This window comes from Stegodyphus dumicola, chromosome 4 (genome assembly GCF_044657685.1).
Source record: "Stegodyphus dumicola isolate Sdum_Otavi_A_Nest chromosome 4, ASM4465768v1".
NCBI classification, from domain to species: Eukaryota; Metazoa; Arthropoda; class Arachnida; order Araneae; family Eresidae; genus Stegodyphus; species Stegodyphus dumicola.
In genome coordinates, this window is record NC_140771.1 from 252,469,982 (window position 1) to 252,497,016 (window position 27,035).

The window sequence follows — 27,035 nt, forward strand, 5'->3', positions numbered from 1 at the left end:
TCTGGCGATTTCCTAAGAACAGCAAGTTTGTGACACTTTCTTCTAGGATAGGCTATTTTGTTACTCCTTTACTCAAAGCAAATTTATTCTTTGCCATATTAATTATCGCGATTTAATTTTTCTTCCATTCATGTAAGAAGCTTTCATCAACATCAGACATACTTGCCGCAGCACGAATTCCAATTTCTTTCGCTTTATATTGAATGGCCTTACATTTGGAACCAGCACTGGGTATTTTTTTCGTTTGGAAGAGCCAAAGTTCTTATCCTTATACCTATCCTATTACTATCCTATCCTAATTCCGCGAATTCATTCGGGTTCGGAAGTATATTCGCATTCTAAATTATGTCCACCTTTTCTCGATACTTCTTACACCCTAGAAAAACATTCTTGTGCACACCTACATTGAATACAATCCACTCTCTTTGCAGAATTATTTACTCCCTCAAGCATTTCTCCCACACACTTATTCTTCCCCTTATAGGTCGTCATTTTTTAGTATACCATTGTTCGGAAACTTGGGAAGACTCATCGAATGAATCACTTCAAAAATTAAGAGCATTTCACATGTTATCTTTCAGGGTTATTTTTGTAAAGAAAAGGGTGCGCGTTGTGCGGCGAATATACCTAAAAAGTTTTTAAAATTTACTTTGAAATTTTGGGTGCGCGTGCTGGAATATACGATATGTAAAAAAAGTAAGTTCCGTTTCAATTTATCTCCGCTGCAGCTCTGCGATCGCAATTCCGCACATGCGCAGTAGACGCTCTGTATCAAGGAGAAGAAACGCGCTCCATTTGGAGATCGCTGTCAGTCCCGTACGCTTTGTTGTGCTTGTTTACAATGTCGGTGTTGATTGAAAATCCCGCCGCTTGTGAAATCAGATCTGTGATTCGTTTTCTGAATGCGAGGAAAGTGAAACCTAGTGAAATTTATCGGCAAATTTGCGATGTTTACGGACCAAAAGCGATGAGTGATTCAATGGTGAGAAGATGGGTCCGAAAGTTCAATGACGGACGTAGTGATGTGCACGATGAAGAACGAAGTGGGCGTCCATCTTTGGTTACAGAAGAACTGGTTCAGGCGATTGATGACAAGATCCATGAAAACCGAAGGTTTACAATTAGTGCTCTCGCTATGGAATTTCCCCAAATTTCACGATCACTAATGCATGAAATTGTTACCGAAAAACTGAAATTTCGTAAACTTTGCTCACGTTGGGTACCAAAGATTCTTACTGAGCAACACAAAACAAAATGAATGGGTAGTGCACTTCAGTTTTTGACCCGTTATGCTGAAAGCGGCGAAGAATTTCTGACATAGATAGTCACAGGAGATGAAACTTGGGCTTCTTACGACACCCCTGAAAGTAAGCGGCAATCAAATGGAATGGAGGCACACTTCATACCCAGCAAAGGTTAAGCCGAAGCAAATCTTGACACCTCGAAAAATGATGTGCACAGTGTTCTGGGACTGGAAGGGCATCTTACTCATTGATTTCTTACCGCGTGATCAAACAATCAGAGCAGATGCTTATTGCGAGACACTTCGGAAATTGCGCCGCGCAATACAGAATAAGCGTCGAGGATTGCTGTCAAAAGGTGTTGTTTTTCTTCACGACAACGCACGACCACACACTGCAAATGTGACGAAAAACCTCCTACAGGGATTTGACTGGGACGTGTTTGACCATCCTCCGTACAGCCCTGACCTCGTTCTTACATCTTAAGTCTTTCCTTGGCGGTCAACATTTCAACAATGACGACGAGCTGAAAGAAACTGTTTCCAACTGGTTGAAGGCATAGGCGCAAATTTCTATGAAGAAGGTATACAAAAACTTGTGCCACGCTATGACAAATGCCTGCAATATTTCGGCAGTTATGTGGAAAAGTAGTTTAAGAGTTGTTGAATTTTGTGCAATAAATAACTTTTCTGTAGCTGTACACAATTTATTTTTATTACCAAACGGAACTTACTTTCTGGACGTACATTGTATTTTCCCTTGCTTCCTGCATGTCTTCATGGTGTAAACGTTTAGCACTTCCTGCTGTCATCAGAAGGTTGGGTGTTCGAATCCCGGCGAGGAAAATTCACATTTTTCATACTCCTGCATTGACACAATCTAACGAATCCTACACATTCATTAATATAGCATTTTATATAAAATTTTAATTAGCAGGAGGAGAAATAAATAAGTTAACTACAAATTCTACAATATAGAAAATATAAATAATATATACATATGTGTGTACATTCAACAGGTGCAGAAATTCCGGAATGTGTAAAGAATGGAGCTCTTTCATTCAAGGCATTTTACTTCATCCCAGCGGGTCGAAGCAGACTGATTTCTTAGAAATCCTGGTAAGCATCTCATTCTCCTAATTTTAAAAATTTCGTTAATGACATAATTTTTTTAAAAATCCGAACGCTTTCAAATTTTTTATTACACCCAAAAGGGCGTTTTTTTTCATTTATATACATACACATTTCGAGAGCATTTGGGTTAAAAATATTTAAAGAGAGCATATCTTTAGAATTACCAATAAACTGTCTCGCGTGCTGGAGATAATCTTCTATTCCGTTCTGTTCTTCTATAAAATCTTTTATTCCGTAAAGGTTGCCATTGATAGCTTTAAAAAATTGAATTCGTTAATCAAAAAAAATTTGTTAAAGTTTTACAAACAAAAAATAGATTAAAAAAAAAAAAAAAAAAAAAAAAAAAATTCGAAATTCAAAAGTCGGGCTTCTAGGTGTCCATGTTTGGATGGAGGACTACGTTATTCAAAAGTGAATGGCTCTGGGTACCGTTGTTTTTTCTCAATGCGAGAAACATACACACCTTCATGTAGATTGTTGATTTTTTCATTTCTTTAAATATAATACAGGGCGCCCATCAGCGGCCGAGCGGTAAAATCGCTGAACACTGGTAGTTCGGTCCGAGGTTCGAATCCCGCGAACGGGCTGGCTGCATGGGCGTTTTCGTGGTTTTTCCCATGTGTAACGTGTATACGAGCCAGTTTTGCTTAGAAAGTCCTCCACGAAGGCATCTCTCTTCTTAGGCAGATAGCCCTCGAGGCTTTGCCATAATCACACACACACACCCTTAGAAAGTCCTCCACGAAGGCATCCCTTCCCTTAGGCAGATAGCCCTAGTGTGCTTTGCCGTATTCTCAATACACCACCACACCATATAATACAGGGCGATAATATTTGGCGACAACAATTTGAAAAGTTATTCAACATTTTTAGTGATTTGACGCAAAACGCTGTTTCGAGACTAATAGTCTTTCTCGGCTAACGCCACTTTGGGATAAAAAGAGATAAACTTGCAAAAATGTTTGCAGTGATCTCTGTCAATTATATATTAATTGTACAAATAAAGGCCATGAAATCTTGCTTTTTATTTCGAGAGCCAGTAAAGGTATATAAGAATTTAAGCTTGATCATGGTACGAATGCGTTATGAAATACCTGAAGAAGGTTTTATTATTTTCAGTGAGCTGATTTCGTGTTCTGGCAGAATGAAAAATAGCGCCTGTTTGAAAGAATATTTGTCATGAGCCTCGAGTATAAGCGATCCATTGAAATAAAGCGAGAAAGACGTCTGAACTGAGCTTCATTAATAAATGCACGCATCTCCATATGGCGTTAATTTACGATGATAGTATAATATCATAATATGCTTCTCCCCTACATTTGGCTTTGCCATTTTTAACAGGTCATTTTAAATGCATGATTTTACGTTTAAAAGCGAGTTGTTAAAAACACGTTTCATAAAGTAAATTTCTGAGGAATTAATTCTCAAACTTCTAGGCCTGTAGTGCTTGCTTAACTTAAAATTGTTTCAGGTATTAAATTGAAACTGCATACCAAGATCAAATAGTAACTTCGTTTTAATTTTGTAATTTTTATATTTTCAATTCATATTTTTTGAAGTTAAACTCTTCGAGATAATATATAAATATGAGGTTATATAATAAACTTAATTTGAAGTTTTCAGATATAAGTGTTTTTGTTTTTCGGTTTATTTCTTTTCTCCAGGCCACGACCTGTACATCCTGTTGTAAACCAGTTTATATCCCTGCAACTTCTCAAAGCAAGCATATTCGGAGTTTAGACATTCAGTGCAACGAAAACAGAAGTTTACCTCATCATTCTAACTGTGATATCCATCCCGATGACACCTGGTGCTGCTCTATTTATTGCTCGGGACAGACAGACCAGGAATCATGTTCCTATTTCAGTTCAAATGTTTCCTCTACTGATAAACACTCTTCGAGTGACAAAAAAGTGAGTCTTTTTACAAATTATCATGCAACTGAAAAGCCTAAGTATTCAAAGAATTTTACTGCTGTTCTCTTTGTTTAAGGGGGCTTATACACCTTTAATCCCTTTATGATCTTCGAATGTGTGACTGTTGCAAGAATTGGGATAATTTATTTTTTTTTAACAAGCAATTACTTTCATTTTTTCAAAGCTGACTACATTATATAGCTGCTTTCTGAAATAGTAATCAGAAAGTTTGTGTTGCCACAAATGTTTTTGTAATATAATCCGCTTTGTAACAAAATATTTCGTCATGTTTCCACTTTGCGCGCATGATATTTTAAAAATGGCTAATGGTACATACTTGAAATTCGATGGAATTCTTTATATGGGTACTATTTTCTAACTGAACCAAAAGTCTGATGAATATTTTAATATAAAACAAATATCTTTGATATACTATTATTCACAAAATATTCTTGTGGTGGTGGTGGGAGAGAAAGGCGTACGGAAAAGTCAGTCAAAGAAAAGAAAGCTGTTCTTTAAATGAAGTAAAAATAAACTAACTACTTCAAGCTTAGGAGAAAATAAAAAACATTTTAGTCCAGCAAAAAATTTAATTTCGGTGCATGTTTGTGTAAAAATGTCTTTCTCTCTTTTTCACTTATTTATAACATTTTCCGTGCTTTTTTTTTTCAGACATTCACAAGTAAAAACGATGTTCATTCGACGGAAACACCAAATGAAAGACACAAAAGAGATAGGTAAGTTAATTTTTCCGTCTGTTACCATTTGTAGCTTAATGACCTAGTTTGACTAACAGTTATTAGTGGTAGTTAACAAATAGTTTCCTTGAAAAAATAAGAATGGAATTTATGTTAAATTATAAATCTGCAGACATTTATAGCTTTTTCTCATTGGGTGACGTAATTACATTAAATGACTTTCGCATCAGCATTTAGAAAATAGTTATTAATATCACTGCGTTTTTATACTTTTTTATGAGTTTACAATATAACTTTTATGTTTTATGAATATGGAATGAGGTAATAGTAAACATGGTTTTAGAATTGTTTGGCTTTAAAAAATCTCTACGTATGGATTGCATTCATAAACTCGTTTAGTTCCTCAAGTGCCATATTTATGAAGTCCATATATAATGCTTAAATTTTTATAAGGCAGAAGAAGATAATACTTTACAGAATTGCGTTAGAAAAAAATCAGGTTTGGCTTACATGCACGAACGCGTGTTGCGTTAATGCTTTATTATTATTTCAAATTAAGAAATTTAAAAGTCTAGTTGTGAGCAAGATGAAGTAACTCTTCTTATAATGTGTTCATTACATAAATATTACTATAACTTTGCGAAGATATCAATTTTAATCATTATTTCGGTAGAAATAGGAATAAGAAAGACACTGTTATCCTTCTTAAGCCTAGTCGAAAGATTTAAGATATTTATCGATTTGCTGAGTTGACTATTAAAGTGATAAACTTGCGGGCCTAATAAATGAAAAATTGCCGAACTTGGTTATAACGAGCAGTCGAAATATAAGTACAGTTGAACTTGGTTACAACGAGGGGGCGAATTATAAGTTGAATTTGGTTATAACGAGCGTGAACCGACAGCGATATTTGCTGGATGTAACCGAGTGTTTGTAAAAAAAGGGTTCGTGAAAAAAATCATAAAAATGATTCATACTTACTACATTATAAATAATAGAATTACTTTTTATTTCTGTTAAGTACAGACAAAGTTTGTTAATTTGCTTTGAACTGCCTTATTGTTTCTTTGCGTAATTAATTGTTCTTCGGAGAAGACTCATGGTCCGAAAATCATCGTTATTTGAACCCGTGAGCTTTGGAAATTCAACAGACAAAGCGTGTCCATACTGATCAAATTACAAATCATCGCTCGTTTATCAACTTCAAATTTATTAAAAATCTTTGCTCATCTTGAAAAACGCTCGCAGTCGGAGGTTTGACTTTGTATTCTCATCTGCCAAGTGAAATTGTTATATCTACATATTTAGGTTCCCACGCAAGCGCGAGAGAAGGTTGGGAGATTTTCAGCCATTTTTTTGAGATTATGTTAGTATACAGAAGTTGTCATTGTCGTAGTTCTCCTTGTCTAGAAGCTTCTCGCTCTGTAACCACCCCTTAAGGGTACTTCCATCATTGTATTTCATCAAACATTTCTTAAGAATTAAAAGGAAAATAACACGCCGAATAACAATTATAAGAGTTCAGACAACAGGAATCAACAGTTAATATTTAGGGATGTGCAGAAAAAAGACTAAATTTACAGATTTACAGACTGCAAATCTGTAAAATTACCGTTGATTTCGGTTGTTTGAACTATGTCATAATTCCTTAGAGACAATCAAAACGTCATTTACAGTAAATTTAACGACCGTAAACAATAACAGATAATAAGATGAATTTACTTTAAATTAATTTAATTATTACTTCGGTATTGCTGATATGATTACTGTCTTCGAAATAAACTAAACTCAGTGGTGTAACAGCCGTAGTAGGCCACGGCCAGCAGTTCCCCGAAATCTGCTTTCTTGACCTTGGCCCCCAGGGTGCATCAGCATATGCGTTGGGCAAACGGCCGGCTTGTCGCAGGACCCCATATATCCCAAGTGAACTTGGTACTCAATTTATCGACCCACTCAAGGGATGAAAGGCTGAGTCAACATTGGATTGAACCCCGGACCTGTGGTGTAGCTGCGCGACGCGCTAGCCACTGTCTCCGGAATCAGCAAATTCCGGAGCAAATCAGCAAATTCCATCAGCAAATCAGCATGTCTCCGTAATAGGAGCAGCAGTGTAAAGCTCTTCTGAACTACTGGGATAACCATGTTAATAAAAAATCATTTATAACTGCGTGTCTGAAAAAGAGCATAAAGCAAATGGCGTTTTTATGTTGGTTTTAGTCATGAAATATCTTGTGCCATTTATTAGTTGTATTGAAATTTTTTAATAGATGATTATGTTATATGCAATATATGTTTAACCATAATACAGTAAGACCCCGCTTAACGCTGTTTCGTTTAGCGCTGTTTCGGTTTAACGCTCTTTTATTTCAACCCGGGGATTCTCCGAAATTGTGCGCAGCGCTAGGTTTCCAAATAACATATCCGAAACAGTGTAGTTGTGTTTCTTGCTTTGTGGACGCATTTTTATCATTTGAAACATTTTTTGACATTATTGTAAGTTTAAATTGGTATAATACTATAACGATTAATACAGTGACAAATATTATGATCTTTAGTTTTTATCATGGGGGATAATAAAAAACAAGAAAAGAAAGCAACCAGAAAAAGCATTTCACTGGAAACTCAAATGCAAGTGATTAGAAGATTAGATTCTGGTGAACGTCAATCTCAAATTAGTGCTGCATTGATTATGGCAACTTCAACAATAAGGACAATTCTTAAGAATAAAGAAAAAATACTGTCATCGGCAACTGCAACTACGTCGAGCTCTGCAACTAGAATTACCCGTTCTAGAAATAACATTATAGAGGAAATGGGAAAACGACTGTCTATATGGATTGACGACGAAATTGAACGCAATATGCCATTAAGCCAATCTATCATAATGCCTTCTTGACAAAAAGGCAGAAAATTGGAAACCCAGAATAGACTGAATGATCTGACTGAGAATTTTATTTGTTTTTAAAAGTATATGCGTTTATATTGTTTTTATTTTTGTAAGAAATAAATGTTTGATTTTATTTTTATTAAAAAAAACATTATTAAATTTAATGCCTAACCAGTTTTTATCCGTCTTCTCCTAACCCCATTATTTACATGTTAAGATAGCCTCGCTTAGCGCTGTTTCGCATTACGCTCTACTTCGATGGAACGTATCCCCCGCGTTAAACGGGGTCTTACTGTACATGTTCTGTTTCCTGTTATCGCGAGGGCACGTCAATCTGACTTTTCCTGTTTTAAGTCGCAACGGATTCTCCGCTTTAAGTGCACCTAAGGTCGTATTTATTAATGTAGTTATTTTATGATTACTGTTTACATTAGAGATGAATATTCGAAATAATATAACTCAGGATTTACTTAATTCTTTTTTTATGGAGGACTTGCACTGCTGCCCATACAAATGCACAAAAGCCCTTTTGCTGAAACTAATACTAAATTAATACTGTAATCATATTATTCTTAAATTAATACTATTCTTAATAATTAATGAATGCTAAATTAATACTGTAATTATATTATTCTTAAATAAATACTATTCTTAATAATTAATTAATACTAAATTAATACTGTAATTATATTATTCTTAAATTAATACTATTCTTAAATTTTACATTATGACGGATCTTTCATTTGTGTAGTTACTATAGAAAAATTATCCATTAAACTTAAGAATAAAGAAAAAATACTGTCATCGGCAACTGCAACTACGTCGAGCTCTGCAACTAGAATTACCCGTTCTAGAAATAACATTATAGAGGAAATGGGAAAACGACTGTCTATATGGATTGACGACGAAATTGAACGCAATATGCCATTAAGCCAATCTATCATAATGCCTTCTTGACAAAAAGGCAGAAAATTGGAAACCCAGAATAGACTGAATGATCTGACTGAGAATTTTATTTGTTTTTAAAAGTATATGCGTTTATATTGTTTTTATTTTTGTAAGAAATAAATGTTTGATTTTATTTTTATTAAAAAAAACATTATTAAATTTAATGCCTAACCAGTTTTTATCCGTCTTCTCCTAACCCCATTATTTACATGTTAAGATAGCCTCGCTTAGCGCTGTTTCGCATTACGCTCTACTTCGATGGAACGTATCCCCCGCGTTAAACGGGGTCTTACTGTACATGTTCTGTTTCCTGTTATCGCGAGGGCACGTCAATCTGACTTTTCCTGTTTTAAGTCGCAACGGATTCTCCGCTTTAAGTGCACCTAAGGTCGTATTTATTAATGTAGTTATTTTATGATTACTGTTTACATTAGAGATGAATATTCGAAATAATATAACTCAGGATTTACTTAATTCTTTTTTTATGGAGGACTTGCACTGCTGCCCATACAAATGCACAAAAGCCCTTTTGCTGAAACTAATACTAAATTAATACTGTAATCATATTATTCTTAAATTAATACTATTCTTAATAATTAATGAATGCTAAATTAATACTGTAATTATATTATTCTTAAATAAATACTATTCTTAATAATTAATTAATACTAAATTAATACTGTAATTATATTATTCTTAAATTAATACTATTCTTAAATTTTACATTATGACGGATCTTTCATTTGTGTAGTTACTATAGAAAAATTATCCATTAAACTTAAGAATAAAGAAAAAATACTGTCATCGGCAACTGCAACTACGTCGAGCTCTGCAACTAGAATTACCCGTTCAAGAAATAACATTATAGAGGAAATGGGAAAACGACTGTCTATATGGATTGACGACGAAATTGAACGCAATATGCCATTAAGCCAATCTATCATAATGCCTTCTTGACAAAAAGGCAGAAAATTGGAAACCCAGAATAGACTGAATGATCTGACTGAGAATTTTATTTGTTTTTAAAAGTATATGCGTTTATATTGTTTTTATTTTTGTAAGAAATAAATGTTTGATTTTATTTTTATTAAAAAAAACATTATTAAATTTAATGCCTAACCAGTTTTTATCCGTCTTCTCCTAACCCCATTATTTACATGTTAAGATAGCCTCGCTTAGCGCTGTTTCGCATTACGCTCTACTTCGATGGAACGTATCCCCCGCGTTAAACGGGGTCTTACTGTACATGTTCTGTTTCCTGTTATCGCGAGGGCACGTCAATCTGACTTTTCCTGTTTTAAGTCGCAACGGATTCTCCGCTTTAAGTGCACCTAAGGTCGTATTTATTAATGTAGTTATTTTATGATTACTGTTTACATTAGAGATGAATATTCGAAATAATATAACTCAGGATTTACTTAATTCTTTTTTTATGGAGGACTTGCACTGCTGCCCATACAAATGCACAAAAGCCCTTTTGCTGAAACTAATACTAAATTAATACTGTAATCATATTATTCTTAAATTAATACTATTCTTAATAATTAATGAATGCTAAATTAATACTGTAATTATATTATTCTTAAATTAATACTATTCTTAATAATTAATTAATACTAAATTAATACTGTAATTATATTATTCTTAAATTAATACTATTCTTAAATTTTACATTATGACGGATCTTTCATTTGTGTAGTTACTATAGAAAAATTATCCATTAAACTTTTTATTATCTTTCCAAAACAATTCTTTTCTTTACTTAGAATATTTTGTATAAGTAAAAAGCTTTTTATAATGTCTTTTTAAACTAGCAAATACTAAAGCACACTTTTCTTCGTTTCTTAAAATATTTCTTAATTTTTTCCAGCGGTTTTCAGGAATCATATCACTTTGAAGTTCTCGAAACGTTCAATGAAATCGTTGTTCTTCAGTTATTTAATATTACAGTTCGACTTGTCGACAAAAGGGTGAGTTTCTCTTTTAAGCTTTACTTCAATATTCATGCAATAATGAACGAATAATTCCTAGTATGTGCCTACATACAAAGCACTTTTTCTTAAATACATAAAATTTTAATTAAACATACATGTTTTTGAGTAACATGGGATACAAAATTATGAATTTAAATGGGATTTTATAAAACATTTCATTAATTTTTTAAATATAGGCAATATTTAGTAAAATTTTAGTAAAAAGTTTCATTTACGCCAGATCTCCTATAATAGATTCTAATGAATATACTTCAATAATCTTTACACAGTATATAAATAACATACTTACCTATGTTCTGTAGCAAAAGATTTGCTGTACTTATAAAATTTTTTGAAATATTCAAAACTTAGTACAAAAACTCAAAATTAAAACAAAAAAAATCCTCTTTTCTTCAAAATACTGTCAATAAAATCAATAAATATATACAGAGAGATCAGATTTTGCTACAGAACACAGCTAAAGATGAATAAAACATTTTGTTGGTAAAATTTCATTTCAACATTCTAAATATATTTTGAGAAATTAACGTAATCGCAATCAAAAGTAACGAAAAACACAATTTTTCAGAAAATGCATTTAAAAATTTTAATACAGCACAAAAATTTTTTTAGCCACTTTAGACCTTTAAAACTCGCCCTATTTGTATGTTAAGCCCTCTTTTACTTCATTCTTAACTAATTTTGACTTTCTTTTATCATTTTTCTGGATAGCTTTGTTGATTGTAGAGATTGGCGTTTCGATTTCTGAATTCGCTGTTTGTCTATTCCAATGTAGCTTTCAAGCATAATGGGATTAATTTCTATTTCTATATATCTGAAAATAGGTAAAAGTCCTAAATATCTTGAATTAAATAATAATACAGCAATATGTGCACCTAAAAGCGATGTTTTCAGTTGGACAAAAGTTTCTTTAGGTAAAAAGTCCTCAACTCATTATTGTTTTGAGGCTTCCCATGTAGGCATTTTATCAGCAAAGTGTCACAGAGGGAAAGATGTGTTACTTTTACAGCTTTTATGTTGTTTAATAATTAGAAAATAGTTGTTTAAACTTATTGTTTACATTTTTACGACCATTTAAATGCCTACTTCCGGCATCCAAAAATTCACTTCCTGTTTATTTTTTATACTATAACTTTTCTTCTAGTTATCGTAAAAACAAAAATAAAGCATTTTTGGAAACCAAAATGCATGGCCTATAAATGATTAAATAAAAAAAAATTTCGAAAATTTTCATCAAAACGACGAATTTAGGGTAGGCAGATACCTTAAGTTTTGAACTTATCTGTTTCGTAAGCAACCTTAGCAACAACAGATACATGTACAACAGATACATGTAGACGGTAGTACAACAGCATACTGGTAGAATACAAGTTCAGCGAGAGAGTAAAAAACCTTAACAAATCCTTGCAGACAATCGTTAAAATGTGAACACTTTCAGATATTTTTCTATATTTTTCTCATTTTTTAAAGTACCTAAGATTTGCAAGAATCTTGCACATGCTCTTAAAAAACTATTTCATAACAGCAATTGAGACTAAACGTAGAAAAAGGGCAAGTTTAAAACTAACCTTTGAAGAACTGACAAATATTAAAATATAAGTTTTCGTTTTAAGCATTGTTAAGAATTTCAAATAAGCAATTTTAAATTTACTTTTCATTTTCCATAGCTTAATATATATATGACAAAAATATGCGTGCATACAAAATATGTCAGGAAGTAAAGAAGTTCAGTATTTTTAAGTTAGTTTCAGCTTAAATAAAAAAAAACAAGGGCTTGAGTAAACTTTCCGTATTATTCTAATTTGATCATCGGCAACATCGTAAGATTCTCATGCAGACAACTAAAATCTATACTGACAGAATTTAATCACATTTACTTTTGAAAGCTATTTTGGCGAATTTAATTAAAAAACGTTTTCGCCATTGCATCTTAAAAATGTAATTAAAATACTGTGTGTAGTGTTAAGCGAGAAATAATATTACACGGTCGCTAATGGCAGTACCTGAAAATTAACTGATAATTTTCTGCGCTTCTCGCTTTCGTGCGTCATATTCTTTGACAAATTTAATATTCTTTCGTCACAGTTTTGTCATGCGTGTGTCAAGTCATTGTATCTTAAATCACATTTTGCAAGAGCAGAGTTACTCTATTTCTGAGCGTCATAAGCAGCTTTTGTTTCAGTTTCAAATTAAATTGTTAAATTAGAATTTTTCAGTCTTAATGGCAAATTAATACAGAAGGTTACAAATATGAGTGTCCAGTCCACATTTATTTTAAAGTATTGTGACATATAAATAGATTAAAAATTTTCTGTAAAACATTTTACTTTCCTTTGCTTGTCGAAATAAATTTTATTACGTTAAATCTATAGAAATTATAGCCGAGGTTACATCAAATGTAAATTTGTTTGATGAATAACGTTCTAAAATGCTAATTTATAATGATTTTCGATATACTTTACTATTTTACAATGCATAAAAGTAAGATCTCGAGTAGAAATCCTAAGGTCCCAATCACATTATGTTTCGGCTACACGGGACTTGACGCTGAAAGGGACAATTCTCAGAACCAGCACAATTCCAGGAAACCCATATAGCTAGGTTACCCTTCTCACTTACTACAAAGACTTGAACGCCAAACAGTAATCGATTATCGCTCAAATCGGGATCACGTGATCCTTCAGAAGCAGAACTTTCGTCTGATTGGTTGTCTCTACCCGGGACCCCAGACATTTTCGGTGAGGTTTGAAAATATCCCGCGTAGCCTCAACATTGTTTCCGTAGCTAGGCGGGACTTCGCTTCAGGCGGGGCTCTTTTTTCTAGGAATCCCTCCGTTTAAATCAGTGCTACCAGAATCTCGTTTCTCAGAAAAGTCCCGTCTAGCAGAGACTGTAGCCATGTGTGATAACCTCTTAACACATCACTATTTTTAAAAATACTTTTAATTACTCAAAAACATTACAATATCAAGTATGTCAGGGTGTAACAGAATTGATGGTTATAATTTCGAAGGCGATAGAATATGGCAAAAGTAGCAACATTTTCGCTATACAGTACGTGGTCTAATATAAAATGAGAATGAAACACAGTAAGCATGGAGAAGTAAACATCGTTTTGTTCATGCAGTATTTACAAGACATAATGTATGATTTACAAGAATTGCTTAAATGAATGACGACCAACTTCATTATATGCTTCACAAAGACGACTGAGTGACTGATGTGCGCTTTGAAAAATGTCCGTCGGCGCTACGTTTGGCGAAATGGAGGGCAAATCTACGTTACGTTAAAAATATCCGCTGTCGCTGTAATCCTTTATTGCAGTTGAAAATTATATACATTTCAAGACATCAAATATCAAACTTTATTTCTCGTAACTTCTCTGACGCTGGGTAGTCTTGTACAACAAACTCCAAACGGGATTCAAACACCTTTCCGTTTTTCATGTCCTTGGTACTTACAACGTATTTTTCATTACATTTCATTACATTTTTATTTCATTACATTTTATTACATTTTATTACATTACTTTCATTACATTTATTCACATTTTACATTTCGTCATGCATTATGTCACGAAAATTATTACTTGCTATGTTATGTAACCTATTAAAGTTATGACCATCCATTCTTCCTCCATTCATCCATTCATGGCCCACCAGCGGCCGAGCGGTAAAATCGCTGAACACTGGTAGTTCGGTCCGAGGTTCGAATCACGCGAACGGGCTGGCTGCATGGGCGTTTTCGTGGTTTTCCCCATGTGTATCGTGTATACGAGCCAGTTTCCCTTAGAAAGTCCTCCACGAAAGGCATTCCTCCCCTTAGGCAGATAGCCCTAGTGTGCTTTGCCGTATTCTCAATACACACACACACACATCCATTCATGACCATCCTGTATAACTTCTGGTCACCTTATAAGGATTTAAGTTTTACTAACTGTTTTGTATTAGCTGCTCCGGCTCGACGGACCCCAAAACTTGTATTGACTTATTCTATTTCCTGTCGATAGCTGTATATCATAATAAAATAACTCCACACACATTACACAGTTTCAATACATTTATTTTTCATAGCGACACTCTGGCGCTAGGTTTCACCTTACAGTGTAACATATAAATCGCAACTTCGAATGTACCACACAAATCAAGTTTCTCACAGAATACATTTCAGTGCCAATTCCGACGGCGCATGCGCCATTAGCCAAGATTCCGCTCTGGCGCCAAGCATTTCTCAGCTAATACAAAAAACTAACGTTTATTTTATTTCAAAACTTTACTGTCCACTCTTATTTTCCACTTCTGGCCAGAATAAACGCGGTTAGTTTTAGTATGCAAATTGAGCTTGCAAACTGCTAAGTATTTAAGTTGTGGCTTTTAGCTAAGAAGAGTTATGTTTATACTTCCAATGCATCTGATCTTGATTGAAGTTCTTCTATAGTATGAATATTGTTCTTGGAAATTCTTGTAACTGTTGATGTGAGTTTTTTGCACAGTCGTGATGAAATTGTTGTGTTGTAACTGTGTAGCCTATGTTGTTGCAGTATTGCTTTAGCGAATAGTGTTGTATCATTGTGCTGTATTTAATTGTTTTGATTGAGGTTGTTTTAGGAACTTGAAACTGTCATTGAAACAATTGCTATAGAGTATCTTTCTCATATTGTTGTTATTGATATTGCATTGTCTTGGATCCTTCTTGAAAGCTCTGATCGCTCGTCAACGTTTTGCGAACTTGTCCGATTGGATTGTCTTGCTCCTTTTGGTACTTCTCTTTTCCCCCTTTTCTCCGTTTTCTCCTCTGAGATTTTTTTTCACGTCCGGATTTCTTTATGTCATGCGCCCTTGGGCTTTAATTCTGGAACCGGCAACGTTGCTCTTAGCAATAATTCGGTCAATTATAGAGTCTAAGTCAAGAAGAGTTATGAAAGACTTCTTGCCACCTTACTTTCACGCGCGCTTTTCAGTCAGTTGCTGTCCGCCTTTAAGGCCAGAGATTTAGTCCTCTTGATATTGAAGACGGATTGCAGTTTTCCCGCATTCTACGTACTACATACGTAAAGATTAAAAGGCCAATCTTCGAGTTAAAAATCTTTGCAAAGCATTTGAGTTTATTTCTTACTTCATTTAGAACTATAGTTCTTATTTTTTACGTTCAGACTACAAGTACTGGTCTTTGTAGCCCGAAGTGAGAAAGCAGCTGTAAACTGTGAAGAATAAAAGGTCATTAAACCCTTCCTATCTGTGTCGTATCTTCTATAATTTCAATGAGCATAGTTTAAAGTAAATTCACTGTTCTATTCAGGACACCTACACATCTACATGTTTGGCCAAAACAGTTAGACGAAATAGCAATCCTGATAACCTAACAACCAATCCAAGGATGAATTATTACGAAGTATCTAGGGTATAGTACCTTCCATGGCATAAAATAATAAAAGTCAGTACAGTTGAGAAATATGCATAAATGTTTATTTTCTCTAAGGAAAATAAGAAAGGAAGTCAGCATGACCTTAGAAAGTTTAGGGAGACCAAAAGCCCGTCATTCCGTTTTCGTGGGACCTACCACCTCCCGAGCGTTAAAGTCCCTGAACATTAGTAGTTCGGTCTGAGGTTCGAATCTTGTAAACGGACTGGCCGCATGGGCGGTTTCGTGGCTTTCCCATGTGTAACGCGTATACGAGCCAGTTTTCTTTATAAAGCCCTCCACGAAAGCACCCCCCTTTGGCAGATAGCCCTCGACGCTTTGCCGTAATCAAATAAACCAAACCAAAGCTTTCTCGTGAAGTGAGGTCCGGATTAGAGTTACCCGAGAGATTGTGGTCCTCTGTCTGGAAGAGATGAAAATTCCTTCTTCATCATGTTACACGGAATTGGATTTTCACCCATTGATGTGTACACAATTTTCAGATATAGCTGAATATCCTAATTTTAACTCAATTATAAGCCACATATTTTTTACTTTGCTTGATATTTTATGGACAGATAGGTATTAAAATGATTAAACATAATGCGCATAGAGACATTAGGTTTAGGTTATTTCGGAGCAGGAGAAATGAAAAATGAGCAATGCCCTCTCCGGAACTCGAACCACGGACTTCTCGAATACGCGCCGAGTGTGCTGACCAGTACACCACGAAGGCATGCTACGAAGGCAGGAGAAATATCTTATATGCATACCTTGAAGTTTTACAATTAACAGGAAGCATAAAATATTTTCAGAACTTCTGAGTGATTATGAAATTTTTAAAAAAGCTTTAAACGCCCTGATATTTTTACGTATTTGGTGGTTTGTCTTATTGTTACTTATTTAATGGATATCGGTAAGCAGGTTGGATAAATAGGAAACATGGTCTATAAATACCTTTAAAGGAAACTTCAAGCGATTACAATTATTACAAACGAAGAAAAAAGCAAAGTGTAGCTACATCAAACAAGGAACCACTCAACTATTTTATGAAATTTAAAATTAATATTGATACGTTTTCAAAGAATGCAAACTGCAGTAAAAATTTTCAAGAGTGATATTCAAAAGCCACAACAAAATGCAAAATTCATTTTCTAAGGCTGAAATATTGGACACTTTTAATTTATTATCGAATTAAACAATTTTGTAGGCTTCTAGCGGGACGGGTAATACTTCTAGCGGGACGGGTGCCCATAAGCCTTTGATCACAAAGTCCAACCGTGCTGCTCGGTTAATGTGGTGCAAAGCACATCGAAATTGGACCGTAGATCAGTGGAAACGGGTTCTTTGGAGTGACGAATCAAAGTTCACCCTTTACCGTTCGGATGGCAGGGTCTGGGTCTGGCGTCTACCTGGAGAACGTCTCCTGCCAGAATGCGTTGTGCCAACAGTCAAGTTCGGCGGAGGTGGAATTATGGTCTGGGGGTGTTTCTCCTGGTATGGGCTGGGGAGCCTTGGTCCCCATTCATGGTAAGCTCAACTCCGATGCTACTGTACTATTTTGGATGACAATGTGCTTCCTACGTTGTGGCAGTTTTACGGATTGGACCCCTGTTACTTTCAGGACGACAATGCCAGTTGTCATGTTTCGACGTTAACCGAGGCTTGGTACGGTGACAATGGAGTTCATCGAATGGACTGGCCTGCCCAGAGTCCAGACCTGAACCCTATCGAGAACCTCTGGGACGAGTTGTATCGCCGAATTCAGGGGTGCACTACCCGTGCAAAATCGGTGAAGGAACTTCTATGTCTTCTCCAAGCCGAGTGGAAGAAAATACCACTAGCTGTCATACAAAGACTTGTTGAAAGTATGCCCCGGAGGGTCCACGCTGTAATTACCTCTCGTGGAGGCTCTACCAACTATTGATTTTGAATAAAGTTAGTTTTTCTTTTCTATTACAGGTGTCCAAATACTTATTGGTAGTCAGTGTAGTACCCGCCATTGGAAATAAACATTAATCAGAAGCATTCAAGAATATCACCAAAGTTGGCCAAAATCGCCCAATACTGCCAACTCATTAATAGAATTTATTCAAGTTGATGTCCTTCTGAAGCGTTCCAAAATGTCCCCAATTCTTCATAAGTCACTTGCAAAGGCAGATTGACTAAGTAATGTCTGCTTTTTATTCGGCAATCTGAATGTGGCAAAGTCACGAGAGATTCTCTACTCAAGGGGAGGGATCTAAGGAAAACTGACTAATTCATAAGGAGAAAAAACATGAAAGCCATCCGTTCATCTTGCCCGTTTGCTTAGATTCGAATCCCTGTTTAACTATCAATGAAGTCTTAAGCAATCGGCCACTGATGAAGCGCTCTGCTTTTTAAAAAAGTTCAACTTGCTGTTTAAAAATTCCTGCCCATCTAATGGTTATCTTCACACTGGTGTATGTATTGCAAAATATGTTAATTAAGCATCTAAAAGAGGCTAACCATGTACAGCTTAAAAATAATAGCTAATAAAAAAGAAATAAAACTAAAACAAAAGTACAAACAAATGCTGACATTAAATTTCCGAAGAATATACAGATTTTTCAAAAAGCATCAACTGAGATATTATTAAAGCAATTTATAAAACTTAAAGCTTTTTCCTGTCTTTTTCCTGTCTTGTTTAGTCTAATAAGAGGGGAAAAAAGGTTCAGCAATTGAAGGGCCAATGAAATAAACAGTACACAGAATGGATAAAATTTGTTTCCTTGGCAGGAAGTAAAAAAAATACTTATCTTGCAAATCTTAAACTGCGAAAATTTAATGCAATATTCAGGGCGCACATGCTTTTCGAGCCCCAAAAAACAGAATACGCCAGAAAAAGCTAAGATAAATAAAACTGTCCAAAAAAGAAAAAAAAATACCTAACTATGCGCAAATAACACAGAGAAAAATCTTTACTACCTCTTACAGGTTGGAGCTAAAATATAAACAGACCTTGGAGAAAAGAACAAAACAAAGACAGAATTTAAATTCCACTGCACTATGCCAGGAAATGTAACTTCAGTTTATGCTATGCCCTTCGGCAGCAGGCTTTTCGACTCTGTTGCAGTACTACACGTAGTACAATAATGGAATTCATTCTTAGCGGTATTGATAAATATGAATGTACAAACGCACAGAATTCTAGATTTCATATTTCTATCGAATTTTATTTTTCGTCTCAATAAAGTAATGCTGACGTATGGAAAAATCGAGACATACATTTTAATGCCGAATTATACATGTAGTATAATATTTTATATCCTAAAAGAAAGAAAAAAAATTCTGTATAAATATTTAACACTTGCTTTCATTTTGCGATGTAACGTTACAAAATATAGAGGATATTTGAAAAGGATAGCTATAAACTTCGTTTACTTAAATGTTAATCCTAGGCATGTGTTTTTTCAGCCAGGAAAAGCCTTGGAAAAAGGTATAAAATAAAACTTTACAAAAGCAGTTTCAGTGTTGAAATGCAAGAAACGTTGACATAAACAAAATGCAATTTTTTTATACGATGGCTGTGAAGTAATATTAAATTTATATACAGGAGTTGGACAAAATTATGGAAACACTGAAATAAAAACATATTGCTGTGACTAATACGGTGCAGGAAACCTTCTGGCATATAAAACAGCTTGCAGTCTTCTCGAAATGAATAAATAGAGGTCTTGTATGCTTTGCAAGGGACTCTTGTACCATTATTCCCGTAAACCGTTGGCGAGTTCATTTAACGATGATGGCGGTGGCGAGCGCTCACGTCGATGTCTTTCCAAAACAGCTTACTAAGGCTCAATGAGACTGATATCTGGTGACTGTGGTGGCCACGGTAGATGTAACAGTTCATCCACATGTTCAGAAAACCAAACCTGAACGATGCCAGCTGCGTGAACAGGAGCTTTGGCGTCTTGGAATACGGCAACACCATTCGGGAACACACTTTGTACTATGGGACAAACGTGGTCAGCCAAAATACTTCCATAATCCTTGGCAGTAATGTGACCTTGCACAGTCATGATGGCTCTCATGGAATACCATGATATGGCTGCCCCAACCCTGACCGAACCTCCACCATGTTTCACTCTCGGCAGCAGTCTCTGTCATAAGCTTGGGACGGCGTTTGCCAGACGTAAACTCGCACCAGAAGTCGGAAACAGTGTGACGCAAGCCTCATCCGATCAAATTACAGTCTCCCATTACTCTATAGTGTAGGTTTTAATGACTATGGCGCCACTTTCTTCTCTTGCAGGCATTTTGATCACTCAACACACATTTTTGTCCGCGCTGTGATTTTTTCGGTTTTCCTGTACAAGTTAAAAATCTTAGATGCTGTGCTACGGGAAACACCAAACACTTCAGCTACCTTGGCTACGAAAGCACTCACCATCTGAGCCCCAACAAGTTGCTCACATTCGAATTCATTTAGCTCCGACATGATGCACTCACAATGGCACAGAACATTGTCTCGGTAACAAATGGCACTTACAATGCACTTACAAATTATTGAGCATGTTGTACAATTGCTGTCAGTGAGCAAGCACATCAGCATCACCAACAGCTCTTGCGAGAATACACATTTCAGTTCAAACACTGACGTAAAACTTTTGAATGACATCCTCTACATTGCAACGAGAATTGGGTGCAGTCGCATGTGAGAGCAATGAGAACACTGGCGCAGGCTTTGTCAAGTGGTTACTTTGAAAGTACATTGTTAAAAGATGAAAAACATGTTTAATATTTCGAAAGCATTTCGATCCTGAAGAAGAAGGATCTGTGTCTGATCGCTATAGAAATAGAAAATCCAATTTAATCAAAATCCTACTCTAAAATAAGATTTGTTTCGGCCTTATTTAAAATTTTATTAGTGGATTTTTTTTAAACTGATTTCTGCAACACTTAACATGAACTTTCTTTCTTCTTCAATGATACAACAGTTTCATGGAGAAGTGTTAGCAATTTTCGTAAAAAAAAATCAGCTTCAAAGCGGATGTATGTTTTAAAAATGGATCTAAATTTTGTTTACAAAACCGAATCTTTACAAAGCAGCTTTTTGGCTTAAAAAGGCATTTTCTGTTTTATTCTGCCCATCTGTATCTACTAAAAATAATTATTATCGCTTGCGTTCCTTTTCTGTTTACGGAAAACTTTGGTGGAGCTTCATTTAAGGGGACTCGTACACCTTAAACCCCTCATGATCTTCGAACATGTGACTATTGCAAGAATTGGGATATTTTATTTATTTGAAAAGCAATTACTTCCAACTTTTTACAGCTGACTACATGATATACCTGCTTTGGAAACTAGTAACCAGAAAGTTTGTGTTGCCACAAATATTTTTGTAATTTAATCCTCTTTGTGACAAAATATTTCGCCATATTTCCACCTTGCGCGCACGATATTTTAAAAATGGCTAAAGGTACATACTTGAAATTAGATGGAATTCTTTATATGGGCACTATTTTCTAACTGAACCAACAATCTGATGAATATTTTAATATTGAAAAAAGTTTATGGACGAAAACATTACAAATTTTTTTAATAAAATACATTTGATAAACTCAACTCAAAATAAAATAAAAAATTAACATGAAATTTTTAAAATTTTAGGTTCACAGTAGTTTCCAGATGTTATAAAAGCTATATATTAAATATGGAATTAAATTATGAAGCAGAATGTTTTAAACTGTGTAAAAAGTTGGAAACATGACGAAAAATGTTGTCACAAAGCGGATTAAATTATAAAAATATTTGTGGCAACACAAACTTTCTGATGACTATTTCAGAAAGCAGCTATATTATGTAGTCAGCTGCAAAAGTTGGTAGTAATTGCTTTTAAAATAAATAAGTTATCCCAATTCTTGAAACAGTCACCTATTCGAACACCTTATGGGTTTTAAGGTGTATGAGTCCCCTTAATCCGTGTTAAAGCTAGTTATTTTCTTGAGAAAATGGCAAGTTCAATGTATTGCTCGGCTAATTACATTTCCTTCTTGACCATGATTAAGCAAGATTTAATTAAAATACCACTAATGTTTGAATTTTAATTTACATTCAATAACATCAAATTTATCCAATATCAGTATTTACTGATGATTACATGAAGTTCATTTTCTCTAACCTCACGAAAGTCGTGGAATTAGAGTATTTTTCTCAAATAGCTTCCTAAATTCCTGACATAACGGGATTGGGGACAGATAAAGATGTGCTGAGTATCTAAGGACTGAACAAAATTTGTCACATTATCCAGTTTGTGAGTAAAAGAATAGAAGCAGACTCCTTGTGTTTGAAATTAATAGCCTAGAAACGGAATAATAACAATAAAAAAAAAGCCTGAAGCGATTCTTTGTTTGAGCTGTCTGAACTTTATTGGCCTTCTTTGATTCATTGGAAGGAAGTTACTTGCTGTGACTCCTCATGATTAAGATATCGGTCTTCTTTACTGAAGTTGTCTTTCTCGTGAAACTTAGGTGACATGTCAAGAAAAGGTAGAAAAGTCCTGATTTATAGCACACTGTCTCATATTTTATTTTGTGAACGTAATGCGCATGACTGGAGGAGAATTTATAAACCACCATAAAGAGTATACATTCTCTTTCCGAAGATTTTATTTATCTCAAACTATGATAGCTAGGTTTTAGATATGGAAAGCCTTGGTGAAGTTTATTCAGCTGTTACATATTTTTACATATAAATATTATATAGAAATATACCATATTTTTGGCATATTTCAGAATATTTCTCTTCTGGTTTCAGACTTCAGAATGTATATTCCAAAGAACTGAAACTGATACCAGGGTTTTATTTAGCTGTTACATATTTTTTTTGATGTAGCTGAGAATGCTTTTATCAATAAATGTTTTGCTTTCCGTGGCAAGAGCTAAGTTATTGAATAATGCTTATTTTTAACAGGCCAATACAAACGTGAAAATTTAGTTGATATGCAAACTGAATTATTAGATTAAAAGGAAAATTCCCGAATGAAATATTAATCTCGAAACGGCATTTTGAGTTCTATCACTATAACTGGCGTATCACTTTTCAAATTGCTATCTTTAAGGAAATTAAAAAATGAAGAATATACATGTATGTATGTACGTTGCTTGCACAGTGATAAAAAGACGGTACTTAGAGCCATTAAATTTTGAAAAACGTTCTTCTCCATCCAAACATGTGCACTTTAACAAACTCAACGATTTGGAAGAGAGCAATGGCAACACTGTACGAAAAAAAAACATTTTTATCTTTAGCCCGTAAGATTGTCTATCGGGAATTCTAAGGTATGCTTTTTTTAAATATTTTGTGATTTTGCCGTTGAATCGAAGTTTATGTGACGTAAGTGCCAAGAACGTAAACACACAAAACTTTATTATTAAAAGCACAAAAAACTGTTTTGTAAAGGCCTCTTCGTAAGAAAACTCAACACTGACAGGAGGAACTGATAAAAGACTGAAGGAAAAAAAATCTGATGTGTACACCACATGACTTTCTTATATTAAATCATACGCATTTTTTCTTGCATTTCATTTAAACTTATTAGATTGAATTAAACCTACTTCGCCGACAGCCCATAAACCACAATAGAATAAATGCATTCTTTAAAATTCACTTTGTTTACCATAGCGACACTCTGGCGCTAGGTTTACTTAACAGTATTATATTTCGTTCATATTATAACTCAGAATGCACAAAATTTATATCATTTAAAGAATTATCTAATCGTTGCCACATTTTCTATCCAAATACTATAATAAAGCTAGAACGATGTATAAAAGAAATTAAGCAAACAAAACAAGAAAGAAACAGTTTTTCACAGACGATTGAGTATTTCTCATTCAATTAATTCAGTTTTCACTTCGCGACAAGGCAAAAATACATAAAAACTCAAAATATCTGTATTAAAAATTACGAAGTAAATCTTAAACGCTTATTTCCTCCAAAAAATTCCAGAAAGGATTAAGCATGATTTAAATAATAAATGAAGGCGTTATCTTTGTTGTTGCAAATCTAAGTTTCTCTAGATTGGCAAAAAATCCGCTACTCAGCTGTTTCAAATGTAAACAAGAGCAATGGCCGCCACCAAATTAGGCTTAGCGGCACTTAAACAATTTTAAAATTGTTGATAATTCTAAAAATATTGCATACAGAATTAATAAAGGCATAAAACCCTAAACCGGATGATAAAAACAACATAATTCAATCATTTTTAAAGCAAAAAATGTACAATTTACAAACATATAAGAGTAAAGAAACTGAGATCACTGAGCCGGGTAACAGAGTGGATATATTTATAAATATATTTATATACGTTTGGAATATATTATATACGTTTGGAAATATATTTATATACGTTTACAACGAAAATACGTGGTGCACATCTACATGTTATAGCAGTCTTATATACAAAATTTCAACGTTCTGAGGCTACTAGTTTTAGAGTTGTGCGAGATACGTACGTACGCACGTACGTACATACGTTCGTACAGACGCCACGAAAAATTCTCTTCAGAATTCATTTTAAAGCAGTTTTTTAGTTTTTTTGGAGGAAAAGAGTCTTTTATTCTGTCCTTACGTACAGATATCACGCAAAAACATCGTTAAATTGCATTCGAAAGCGGTCAAAATGGATATTTTCGTTGAAATATGCTGCCTGAAGCTTTTCGCGATTACAATACTTCCTTTTTACTTCGCACAAGGAAGTAAAAAACGAGAAAAACAAATACCAAAACGCAACGTTGCATCGGGAATTCTATACCTATACTACTATGCTGCTTTTGAAACGTTTGTAAATTTGCTGTTGAATTGTGTACGGCGTAAATGCGAAGAAAATGTTGTTTAATAACAAGGATAAAAGGAAAAGAAAAAGAAAAGGTTTAGTAGGATTGAATATAACAGCAGAATGACAAGCTGCTAGCTTAGAGAGAGAGAAGGAAACCTTAGCAAATCCTTTTGGGCAACCGTTAAGATCTGAAACCTTTCAGATTTTTTTAAAACATTTTAAACGTTTTGAAGTAGTGCCGATATTAAACATAAGAAATTACAGCTAAGTGGAAACCACGGCTTGCACAGTGTTATAACTCTATGCAATCTTAAATGTATAACAATTCTGGTCTTTCGTGCTGATGCCAAATTACGTTTAATTGATAAAACATTAATAATTCAGTTTTAAGCAAAAATAATATTTAATATTACAGAAATAAATGGAAAACAATTTCAAAGCCCATTTTTCACGCATCAATCAGCATTCGCCTTATTGGCACTGACCATTAGCGTTATCTCAGACGTTCCTACTGTCCGATAATGGAATTCGCCAATATGGTCTAACGACGTAATGAAGCAACCTGATGTTGAGTCATCCATGCTGCTGCAGTGAAAGATCCAATTCGTCACGTCTGAGAAAACTTCCCAAAGTTCAGATGAAACGGAAAGTAATAAAAGGCTCTCCCCATCTCAGAACAATACTTTCTAACCAGAGCATTTGAAGATATAACGAATGAAATTTATTTGGAACATTGTGACGACTTTATATGCTGTAATTCTTCAACGAAAATCATGCATATTAAAAACAGGTATATAAACTTTATTACATACATATTAAAGGTCTCAAGCATAAAATTTACGGATAAATAATGTAAAGAGGCTTATTTCACTGTGTCAGATTAAAAAAGCAAAAAATGAACTGAAATTACTTACGAGATAGAATGAGTTATGGGTAATTTCTACAGCAGTCGACCGTTGCAGAATATAATCTTTGTAACATCATATTGTTAAGAATTTCTTTTCTTATTGTTAAAATACTTGATGTGGATACCGCGTGACTTATATTGGCCTATTAAACTGCGCATATATTTTGCTGAACTTCATTAGCTCGTGCCGCATTCGTGTACTAATTAGCTGCCATTTCGAGTGTGACGATGATATGAACCGGTGGAGTGCACATATAAGAGTAAAGAAACTGAGATCACTGAGCCGGGTAACAGAGTGGATATATTTATAAATATATTTATATACGTTTGGCGCGGCCGATTGAAACCAAAACACGAGGTGCACATCTACATGTTATAGTAGTCTTATATACAAAATTTCAACGTTCTGAGGCTACTAGTTTTGCCTCAGAACTGTTGACTTTCATTTGCTGTTGAAAGTTATTTCAAGAATAACTACTCTGTTATTGCTACCCAGCGTCTATTTCGGCAACATTTCAACTTGGGACGTCATGGGAAAGTTCCAGATGGACTGACCATTGCGACAGACATTTCCAGATAGAGTAATTTCCCGTTTGGGTGACATTTCTTGGCCGCCTCGTTCATCTGATCTTTCATGTGCAGACTTTTTCCTTTGGGGGCCACCTGAAGCAAGAAGTTTTCCGAACACGTTGTGCCACCATTCCTGAGTTGAAGGATCGCATCAGAGTTACCGTCGGCAATGTCCCAGGAAATACGTTACGCCGAGTTATGGCAAGCTTCCAAAACCGCCTAGAAGAATGTGTTGTGCAAATAGGGCATCATTTGACAGGCATCATATTCAGAAAGTAATCCAAGCAATGGACATTGACAGGCATCATATTCAGAAAGTAATCCAAGCAATGGACATTGACAGGCATCATATTCAGAAAGTAATCCAAGCAATGGACATTGACAGGCATCATATTCAGAAAGTAATCCAAGCAATGGACATTGACAGGCATCATATTCAGAAAGTAATCCAAGCAATGGACATTGACAGGCATCATATTCAGAAAGTAATCCAAGCAATGGACATTGACAGGCATCATATTCAGAAAGTAATCCAAGC

General features: G+C 34.6%; 1 protein-coding gene across 3 annotated transcripts in view; it reads left to right on the plus strand.

The window, feature by feature from the left end:
* LOC118197652 (uncharacterized) overlaps window positions 1–27,035 on the plus strand; it is a 388,162-nt gene that overhangs the window by 89,936 nt on the left and 271,191 nt on the right. For all 3 annotated transcript variants that reach the window (XM_085816220.1, XM_085816221.1, XM_085816222.1), the window contains exons 3-6: window positions 2,260–2,359; window positions 4,039–4,287; window positions 4,963–5,027; window positions 10,694–10,793. In XM_085816220.1, the coding sequence (XP_085672346.1) occupies window positions 2,260–2,359; window positions 4,039–4,287; window positions 4,963–5,027; window positions 10,694–10,793 (514 nt within the window). The remainder of the gene's footprint in view (window positions 1–2,259; window positions 2,360–4,038; window positions 4,288–4,962; window positions 5,028–10,693; window positions 10,794–27,035) is intronic.